This window comes from Orbicella franksi, chromosome 10, assembly GCF_964199315.1.
Source record: "Orbicella franksi chromosome 10, jaOrbFran1.1, whole genome shotgun sequence".
In the NCBI taxonomy this organism is placed as follows: domain Eukaryota; kingdom Metazoa; phylum Cnidaria; class Anthozoa; order Scleractinia; family Merulinidae; genus Orbicella; species Orbicella franksi.
The window spans coordinates 19581034-19591959 of record NC_138154.1 but is presented as its reverse complement, the minus strand read 5'-3'; the positions used below and the strand labels follow the sequence as shown (position 1 = coordinate 19591959).

General features: G+C 39.7%; 2 protein-coding genes and 1 pseudogene across 2 annotated transcripts; 2 read left to right on the top strand and 1 right to left on the bottom strand.

Annotated features, from left to right (window-relative positions):
* Positions 1-2359: 2359 nt before the first annotated feature.
* Positions 2360-3292, bottom strand: LOC145499934 (uncharacterized). Its single transcript, XM_081479448.1, has one exon. The coding sequence runs from the start codon at positions 3290-3292 to the stop codon at positions 2360-2362; it is 933 nt and encodes a 310-aa protein (XP_081335574.1).
* Positions 3293-3456: 164 nt separating this feature from the next.
* Positions 3457-4463, top strand: LOC145499935 (uncharacterized). Its single transcript, XM_081479449.1, has one exon. It carries the CDS (start codon positions 3458-3460, stop codon positions 4355-4357), a length of 900 nt encoding a protein of 299 aa, XP_081335575.1. The 5' UTR covers position 3457; the 3' UTR covers positions 4358-4463.
* A 2623-nt stretch (positions 4464-7086) lies between these two features.
* On the top strand, positions 7087-9226 carry LOC145500426 (kinesin-like protein KIF17; annotated as a pseudogene).
* The last annotated feature ends 1700 nt before the right edge of the window (positions 9227-10926 follow it).

The window sequence follows — 10926 nt, the reverse complement described above, 5'->3', positions numbered from 1 at the left end:
TTCACGCTTCTTTTTAAGACAGTTGGAAGTAGGAGTGATCCTTCTAATTATCGACCGATATCGATTATCCCGGTTGTGGCCAAGGTTTTCGAGCGGATTATTCATGATCAGTTGTATCATTTCTAAACGACAACGATCTTCTCAGTAGAGACCAATCTGGTTTCCGCTCGCTTCATTCTACAGTTACTGCTTTGATTAAGGTAAAGGTAGATAAAGGCTGCATACGAGCCAAGTGGCCCATCAGGCCGGAGCTTATCCCGGTTTCTGTAGCATGAAGCGACTAGGAGTATTTCAACTCCCCCTGGATGGGATGCTAGTCCATCGCAGGGTTTCCTCCAACATTAAGTTCGCCGGTACCCATTTATACACCTGGGTGGAGAGAGGCACTGTGAGAGTAAACTGTCTCAGTGCCCAAGAACACAACACAATGTCCCCGGCCAGGGCTAGAACCCGGACCGCGCGATCCGGAGACGAGCGCACTAACCATGAGGCCACCGCTTTGATTAAAGCGACTGATAACTGGTCTTTAAACAGCGATCGTGGTTTCATTAATGCCGTTGTATTTTTAGATCTTAAGAGGGCCTTCGATACTGTGAACCATACTATTCTTCTTTCGAAATTACAAGCTTATGGTATTCAGAGTTCCACAAATCAATGGTTGTACTCTTATTTAAAGGACCGAACCCAAACGTGTTAAGTAAAGGGAAGAAATCGTCTAAGATGTTCCTTCGCTGTGGTGTTCCACAGGGAACGATTCTTGGGCCCCTTCTATTTCTATTATATGTAAATGATCTGCCTAATTGTCTCTAGCATTCCCAACCAAGGATGTACGCCGATGATACTAGTATTACTTTTGCTGGTAGTGATGTTGATGAAATGAATAATTGTATTAATCTTGATTTGGAGAGAACTCGTGTGTGGCTTGCAGCCAACAAACTAACTTTAAATATGACAAAGACAGAATTCCTACTGATTGGTTCTAAGCAAAGGTTATTAAATTCTACAGCGAATCCCACTGCCACAATTAACCAGTTTCCGATAAAGCAAGTCTCGACTGTAAAATCCTTAGGTGTACACATTGATGAAAATCTTACTTGGGAGTGTCATATCAACGAGCTTTCTAAAAAGATTGCTTCTGGTATTAGGGCCATTAAACGTATTAGGTATTCGGTCCCATATAAGACTCTACTTTCCATCTACAATTCATTAGTCCAATCGCATCTCAATTACTGCAGCTCGGTGTGGGGATCCTGTTCTAAGAGTCTTTCTCAAAAGCTACAAAAATTATAAAATCGTGCTGCACGTGTCATAACTTTTTGAAATTACGATCGTAGTACTGATGAATTGTTGCGAATGGTAAACTGGGTTAAACTGGACCGTCAACGCCTTGTTGATAAATCAATAATGATGTATAAGATTGTAAATAATATGGTTCCGGACTATCTTAGTACGCACTTTGTCTTCGTTCCGATACCTTAACCTATAACTTAAGAGATAGTGACTGTTGGCCTGCCATTCCACAGCCCCGCACTAATTATTTTAATAGAAGTCTGTCCTACAGCGGAGCTGTATTGTGGAATTTACGCTTGGATATTCGTCAGTCACCGTCTCTTGATGAATTTGAATCTAAGTTGAAGAATTATGATTTTGATGGTCGTCTTATATAAGTTTTATTTTGCTTTTATACACGGCTTCCCAGGCAGGTTTTTTATCATTTCTCTTATCGTAGTTATTAGTGATTTATTAGTTAGGTGGTTAGACTAATTTAATTCAATATTGTTAAGTCCTGAAGGAAATACAGTGTCTAAATAAAGATTTTACCTTTACCTTACCTTTACCTTAAGCAACAGAGGACCGTCTCCTTGTTTACACAGTCTCGTCTGAACACGAGGGGGTGGGGGCTTAGGGTTGGAATAATGTAGAGCCGAGGAAAACCGAGAAGCATAACTGTCTCGAATTCTCACAACTCCTCGAGTGTTTAGTTGGGGCTATGTAAGCACGGAAAAAGTCCGCTGTTGCCTTTTTTTTCTCGTTTAATTATTTATAATGTTTAAACGAGAATGCATTTTCCCCAAAGTATATACCTCTAAAAACAGATGCTTATCAGTAAGGGTTTTTTTAAAACATTTGACAATAAAAATAAACGGTAAAAGTTTACGACGTTTCGACCGCTCTTCGGTCATTATCAAGCAAGATGTAAAGAGTTAAATTTGCATAGATGTATATAGCTACAAAGAGGTTAGAATGTGTGAAAATTATTAATGAAGTAAAAATATGTAAAAAGTATGTAAAAGAATTTACAAAGTAGTGCTTAGAACAATAAAAAAACATGTAAAACTAATTAATAAAAAAAAAAAGATTATTTAAAAACTTTTGCACGAATAGAGTCAGATTGTACATTGAGACTTCTCAGTTCACGAATAAAAAACATTTCAAAAATAAGACAGTCAAACTTGGTTGTACATTTCTTTAAAATCGAAAAGTTACTAGTAAGATCTTTAGGGGCCAAAGAATGTTCCTCGCGAAAATGTTTTCCAATTGATGACGATGGGTTTTTGTGCTCATCGACGCGTTGGTGCAAGTGCGGGCGCGTAAAACCAACATAACCTGCATCGCACAGGTCACATTTAAAATGGTACACAAGGGACTGTTGGTTAACGACTGGCGGCTTGACTTCACGTGATTTCAGGTCTCGCTCAATCTTGTGGCTGATGAAAACAGGTTGGATGGTGGTGTTTGTTTTCGTGCTAAGATATTTCAGTTGCGTGCGAAGAAAATCAGCTGAAGCTTGGTCTTTGAATGGTGGGACAATCCGAACGGGCTCTGAACTGTTGTTGTCAGTCGGTGAAGGAACAGGTTGCTCAGAAACTTTGATGGCAATAAAACGTGTTATGGTTGAATTAATTAAGTCATCTGGGTATTCAAGACGGGAGAACAACAACTTGAGACGATTGCATTCTTCGGAGAAGTAGGTCCAGTTAGAAGAAAGTCGAAACGCACGATCCAGCATAGTTTTTAGTAGGCCGCGTTTATAACGATCGTCAACATGACTCTTGTAGTCTAACAAGAGACCAGAGTTTGTGGGCTTCACATAAACCTTTGTCTCAACGTGGTTGGATTTGTCGAGCAATTGCGTTCCAAGGAAAGGAAGCATGCGGTCATTTTCTATCTCCATTGTGAACTTAATAGAGGAGTGGCAATCGTTCAGAGTCTCCAGAAAGTTGTTGGCTGATGCTTGGTTAGGCATGATGGTCAGTGTGTCGTCGACATACCTTTTGTAGTAGCTGGGCATCTTTCCTTCACGATCCAGGGTTTCCTCATTGCTAATGACTGGTTTAATCAAACGCACCACCTTAATCTCAGCAAACAGGACCTAATCCATCTCCTAGAAGGGGCAACAAAAGATCAACTTTTCCTATTTAACGGTCAACTTTATGAACAGACCGACGGTGTCGCCATGGGCTCCCCGCTTGGACCCCTGCTCGCCAATGTCTTTATGTGTAGCACTGAGGAAACCCTGGATCGTGAAGGAAAGATGCCCAGCTACTACAGAAGGTATGTCGACGACACACTGACCATCATGTCTAACCAAGCATCAGCCAACAACTTTCTGGAGACTCTGAACGATTGCCACTCCTCTATTAAGTTCACAATGGAGATAGAAAATGACCGCATGCTTCCTTTCCTTGGAACGCAATTGCTCGACAAATCCAACCACGTTGAGACAAAGGTTTATGTGAAGCCCACAAACTCTGGTCTCTTGTTACACTACAAGAGTCATGTTGACGATCGTTATAAACACGGCCTACTGAAAACTATGCTGGATCGTGCGTCTCGACTTTCTTCTAACTGGACCTACTTCTCCGAAGAATGCGATCGTCTCAAGTTGTTGTTCTCCCGTCTTGAATACCCAGATGACTTAATTAATTCAACCATAACACGTTTTATTGCCATCAAAGTTTCTGAGCAACCTGTTCCTTCACCGACTGACAACAACAGTTCAGAGCCCGTTCGGATTGTCCCACCATTCAAAGACCAAGCTTCAGCTGATTTTCTTCGCACGCAACTGAAATATCTTAGCACGAAAACAAACACCACCATCCAACCTGTTTTCATCAGCCACAAGATTGAGCGAGACCTGAAATCACGTGAAGTCAAGCCGCCAGTCGTTAACCAACAGTCCCTTGTGTACCATTTTAAATGTGACCTGTGCGATGCAGGTTATGTTGGTTTTACGCGCCCGCACTTGCACCAACGCGTCGATGAGCACAAAACCCATCGTCATCAATTGGAAAACATTTTCGTGAGGAACATTCTTTGGCCCCTAAAGATCTTACTAATAACTTTTCGATTTTAAAGAAATGTACAACCAAGTTTGACTGTCTTATTTTTGAAATGTTTTTTATTCATGAACTGAGACCAAGTCTCAATGTACAATCTGACTCTATTCGTGCAAAAGTTTTTAAATAATCTTTTTTTTTTATTATTAATTAGTTTTACATGTTTTTTTATTGTTCTAAGCACTACTTTGTAAATTCTTTTACATACTTTTTACATATTTTTACTTCATTAATAATTTTCAGACATTCTTACCTCTTTGTAGCTATATACGTCTATGCAAATTTAACTCTTTACATCCCTCTTGATAATGACCGAAGAGCGGTCGAAACGTCGCAAACTTTTACCGTTTGTTTTTATTGTCAAATGTTTTAAAAACATATGATATGAGAAAGATAGAACATACGAAGTTGCTGCTGAATATCTTTTTAGTGTAAGTTTGAATTTCCATTCGCTATAGGTTACTTTTGTCGAAGTGTCTTCAGAAAAAACTGTCACCAGACCTAGATCAGCAAATATGATATACAATAACACGATTAACTTAGCAAACTTATGCAAATAATTTGAAATGCCGAAAAGAATTTCCTTTTCCATCTGAAAATAGTGTTCAAAACGTTGACAATGTTTTTCTTGGTGCAATTAAATGCTAACCATATTTCTGTTTAATTAGACCGTTATGTCAACTGACTACCTCTCAGATACTCCGTGTTTGTACTCTTGTCAAACTAAATCATTTGAAAACAAATTTATACTGCAAGAGGCAAGAGTTTGAAATTAAAACGCCGTAGCGCGAAAGGACCGGACGTTATAAACTTTTCAGCTGTCCAATTAATCGCACAAACACCGCGAAAGCAAAATAAGTAGGGAGCCGCTCTCTCCAATTTCTTTTTTCGGGGTGGGCGGCTGTAACACAAGCTTAAAAAAACTGAGACACCCGTTTTATCGATTTTTACTTTTTGACATAGCGAAGGAAGTAAAACCCTAATTTCCGAGGCCTCTACATTGAAAACCTCGTTGCAGTCCCTCCTTTTCATAAAGACCTGCTCATCATTTCTTGACAGCAAGAAAAAGGAGCTCGATAATTTATTCCTGTTCCTAAATTAAACCGGTGTTTGATCAAATATTAACAAAATTGTAGCATGCTTCTTTACTCAAAAATAATACAAAACGTTGCCAAATTATCTTCTTTCTTCGACTCAAAGTATCGTACTTATGCAGACCGTTAACTACGCCAACGTCGGTTCGCTGTTTCAGCTTACTTATTTCAGCAAAGTACAAGTTTGGCTTTTATCTTCAAAGTTAGGGTCCGCTGAAACCAGCTGTTCATGAACTTTGAGACAAAAAACGCAGCAGTCGGAAATTGCTTTTTTCCTAACAACTCCTTTTGAGCTGTTTTCCAAACAGTAATTTAGTTTTCCCAAAACTATCATACAACCTCCACACTAAAAGATTGTGAAAAACCAATTCTATTATCCTCATTATGGTCGTAGCTTGTAGTTATCCATTAACGTTTTCTGTCGTGTGGATCTCTAAATTTCGGCAAATAAAATGTTTTGTAAGAACGGCGAAAGTTTTCCTCACCTCAGAAATGCCTTCGACTAAACTTCTACACCAAAGGAAAAAGGAAAATTTCATTTCGGGTTTTGCATTGTCTACTATACCACCAAAGGAGAAATTCAATTCTTTCTTCTCTACATGCCTCAATTTATTCTTCTAGTTACAACTGCAAAACACCCATTAAAGCCAAAAATGCATATTTAAAAAGAAAATACTCCATATGGTATGTTGCTTTTCGGCCGCCTCCTTTAAGGAGATTTTAAAGTAAGTTTACATTAGACATTTTTAGATAAAGTCAGTCCTGGAATTTTGCGCCCATAAATCTTAGGGGCAAGACCTACGATAGTAAAGCGGTTGATTACTACAATTTATACCAGGCCTACTCTGGGACCTAAAGTCGCCTTAAGTCGCCTAAAGTCACCTAAAGTCGCCTTAAGTCGCCTTTAAAAGTCGCCTTAAGTCGCCTTTAAAAGTCGTCTTAAGTCGCCTAAAGTCGCGTTAAGTCGCCTAAAATCGCCTTAAGTCGCCTAAAATCGCCTTAAATCGCCCAAAGTGGCTTAAAGTTACGGCGACTTTAGGTCGCAGAGTAGGCCCTATACCATCGTTTAATCCTAATATTTGACTAACCTTAGCTGATCTAGAAGATGTCTTTTGTCAACGAAGCGTGTAGCAGCAGCTAGGTTTATGTTTACGTCAAGCTTTACAGTTTTTGTTAGCATAAATGCGGATAAACCAGCTGAAAACATGTGATAAAAGTGGAAAGGGGATTTTAATATGAGATTCCCAAACTCATTAATTATTCATGCAGCTCTTACCTAACCACAGCATCTTATCCTGGTCAGGTGGGTGGGTTTAGAAACCCAATGAAAAACGAGTTGAAAACCACGATATTCGATATTGTTAAAAAAAGGAAAGAGCCATGTGCATTAGCTGTTCATTGCTTAGAAAAGAATACATTACCCGTTCATAGAAAGTGTTCGAATCTATCCTTCCTTTGTTATTACGTAGAAATACCTTAAAGTTCATCGAAGCGATGTCTGCAGCCAGTTCTAAAAAGTTTTGTCCTCGCCCAATATGTGTGACAACGAAGTCAAGCAGATCTTTAGAGCGTGTAGTTCTATAAAATGCCTTAACAGGAAACTCGTGCTTGAGTACTTGTGAAACGTTTTCAAGGATATCCGTTGAGGCAGAGTAGAATTCATGGCCAGAGGATGTATGGTCTGCCAGATTGTAAGGACATCTGTAGATAAACTGAACCAGAATTATATTTCCATTGAGGTCATACATCAGTCTTGGGTGACGCGGACTTAGTCAGTTGTGTGGTCCAAGAGTGAAATACCAAAGGACACTTATGACTGGGACAAAGTAATTCTATCTGATAGTGTTGTAATGGACGCCACAAAAATATTTTTGGCATCAAAACATTGCCTGGATTTAAGGGCGAATTGTAAATCTCGAGCAAAGATCAGAGCATGTTGCAAACTGTACAAGACAAGGCTATCAAGGGTGTTCAAAAGGTCAAAAACTTTATACCAGGGTTGGAAGATGTACACTTCCTAAGTCAAAGTCTTCCCAATGATGTGTCGGTAAAAAGGCTGCGGGAACTTCAGGAAAAGTTTGTTGGCGGTGAGAAAAATGATCAGAAATTGATAAAGAAAAGAAAGGCGAGGAAGACCTATGCTTTGTCGGAAAGAGAAAAACTGGCGAAGACGGCGAAGAAGATGGACGATGATGGTATAATGGTCAAAGTTTAGGACAATTTGGAAGATGAGATCAGAGTGAAGGATTATGTTATTAACCAGATGGAAGAAAAATTGAAATCCGCACAATCCGAGATAGACGATCTGCAGACTGAATTTGAACGCGATCGCGAAGATTACTTAGAAACGATTCGAAAGCAGGAGCAAATTATCAAGCTTCAACAACAGATTTTGGACAAGATCCAGCCATGTATACGAAGCGACTGTAATTATTACAACATCGATAAGGTTCGATCGGAGAGCACGTGGGATGAAGAAGCCGGCAAGTGGAACATCCCTGAGCTAGTCATTACAAATACAACGCTTCCTACCCCTGGGATTATGCCGGGTGGAAGCACCCCACCCCGGGGCCTGAAATCGCCTGTTAACAGACCCTAGGTCAATAACCAGGGACAAGTTGTCAATGGACACTTAGGGGGGTATCCTGAGGAGCCAAGCGAGGATCGTTTTCTTCAGCATTTGTCGCGGAGCTCTCATGAAGATTACGCGTCAAGTCATTTTAAACCTAAAAGAGCTGACCGGTTATTAGCTGAGAATGCCAAATTTGAACGATGCGACAAGCGAGAGTCATCTCCCTCGGGTTAAACGCGTCCACAGCTCGGATTTCCGGTTACCGGGGGATCGAGCGGAACGTTGAACAACAATGTTCCCCCGGGGAGCGGAGGTGGTATTGGCGGGATGCCCGCTATGGGAAGACCGGTTAGATTGGGGTCACTACACATACCGGGGGAAAGGGAAAAGAAGAAAAAGAAGCACAAGAATTTAGGCGAAAGAAAGAGAGACGTCTAGTCATAAAACAATGCTAAGTAATGGTTAGGAGGTTTGAAAATAATCGCGCGCGTCGTGGGTGATAATTACTTTTAGTATTACCCAACTGGTGGACTAATGCAAATCCTGCATTTTGATTGGCTACGCTACTAGAGGACTATTAGTAATAGTCCTCGAGTAGCGAAATTGGCGCAATCGAGCGTGACGCTTTCTTTCGTTTTATTCCCAAATAAATGTTTCTTCAACTTGCATTTGCTAACTTACTATTTAACAATTAGACCCTTCGCCCTCAAGGGCCACGGGTCAATAGCCCATTCGGCTTCGCCTCATGGGCTATTGACCCGTAGCCCTCAAGGGCTACGGGTCTAATTGTTAAATAGTAACGTTTAGGTAGATCTTTGTTGTCTTGTGTTTTGTTGAATTTGATTCTTAGCCTCGCCGTTTCGTAGACGCATAAAGAACAAATGGAAGGAAGCGCTATAAAGCTCGGCGTGATGCATACATGAAGTCAGTCATAAACATTGTAATGCCCCTTCTTGAATTGGTTTTATCACATTCGATCGAATCAGAGCCGACAGATTTTACCAAAAAATAGATCTTGATCCGCGTCCGTCCTCAAATGTCAAGTAAGCTATTATGTTAGAGTTAAGATTCGACAAGGAATCAAAAACTTGTGCGCAAAATCTAATTTATATACATGTAGCTAGTTATGAGTGTATTTCAGTGTACCGTTCCTAGTGAATTAATATAATTCCGAGTGCGTGCACTTACAGTGTAAATTATCTATGGTATGCAAGCAGTCCTGCTATCACAGATGCAGATGAACACGTAACATGGTTGACGGGATTGTACATTCAAAGAAGTTGTAAATTATGTATAATAATTTCACCTGTGTTGAATGGTCATGACTTTGGGGTTTTTTTAGATTTCAGTCAATTTTGGAAAAAAAAAGAAAAACGTAATGCCTCTATTGTAGATGAAGCAGCGCGTTTAAAAGTTGAACCCAAGAATAATACGAAGTCTGTGACACAATGTTTTGCGTTTCTGGCTCTTAATCATAATCTAAAAACTATTTTGCTTCATTCATGTCCTTTAGGTCCCTTGTCCCCATACTTGTACAGTTCATTGTTTTAGAGCTTTTGAAAAAAAATTCAATGTTTTTTTGACTCGACGCAGTGAATTTCTCAAATGCTACAACTGCCGTTTTCCGATCAGATTAACTTAGATAGTTGTGAAGTGAAAGCTTGTGAGTTTGCAGGCGAATTCATTTGACCTTTTTAGTACAGTTGCGGCTATGCCATTAAGCCGCATTTGTACTTTGAATTTATCAGGCAACCTCTGCTGTATCATCAGCAACCCTTTGACTACATTTATTTTGTTCTCATATGGACTCTAAATCCCATAAGTTCAATAGGGCACAATTCTTAGGTCGTGCTTTCGTCTAGAGTAATATATGTAATATTCTGATGGTTTACACAAATAAAGATTGTGTGTGCATTCGTTATAATTCCAAATTTTCGCTGCAAAGCAAAGCGATCCCCCTAAATACCATGCAAGTAGTTGATGAACCAGAAAAAAAAATCTTGCAAATAAACTTGGGATATATGTCCTGGTATTTTCTTTTAGCCAGAGAAAACATCCTGCTGAGCTCTCACTTTATTTTCCAGCTCTTATAAATTGCCGAATGTATCACCATTACCACACTTTACCAAAAATATCTACATCCCCCCTCCCGCTCCATGCACCCCGCTCCTTAAATTGTAATGGCCTGTTAATTGAGCGATAATGCATGTTTCAGGCGCTTGCCAGGGTTACTGCGTTTGGAGGATAGGGATCTCCACTCACTCGGTGGAGGCTTTCCAGTTGTCAAAACACAACTCAGTTGAACTTTAAGACTTATTTAATATCGTTCTTTTACTTTACAACCCTTAGACATCTCCTGCATGTTAGTTCTGGGCCAGAGTGGTTTTCACTTGAGTGCCGACAGTAATCCGTTATGGCTTTGGTCTAGCTTTACAATGTTAATACTGATTGGTTTAGAAAAAACTGAGGCTATTTTCTAGTCAGAATTAAGACGAAAACTAAAGGTGACTTCTACTATAACAGGTTTACTTTGTGTTCAGTTTTTTTTTTGTGTATGGACACTTATTTGAAAACCTCTCTAATGCCCCTTCCACTCTTTTTATCTGCTTCCCTTCTTTCACACTTCCTATCTTATAATTAAGTTTCTTTCTTCTAAACAATCACAGCGTTACAAGCGGTATTCATATATGTATGCTTCAACCTCGCGACAGTCTTACAACCATTTACTTACATTAATTTCAACTTAATAAAAGTAAACTGGCCTACTAGAGAAGATATTTTGATGAAAATATTATTTCATCGAAGCGGTTTTCGTTAATCAAAACCAAAGTAATCACTCTGGCCAATCACAAAATACGCAGACAATCCAGTGAACCAATCAAAGCCCAAAGTAATTACATGTAGCTGACGCAAAGCGCGG

Bases quoted from the DNA above. Each gene is read 5' to 3' on its own strand.
- LOC145499934 (XM_081479448.1), bottom strand. From the start codon at position 3,292: ATGCCCAGCTACTACAAAAGGTATGTCGACGACACACTGACCATCATG.
- LOC145499935 (XM_081479449.1), top strand. From the start codon at position 3,458: ATGGGCTCCCCGCTTGGACCCCTGCTCGCCAATGTCTTTATGTGTAGC.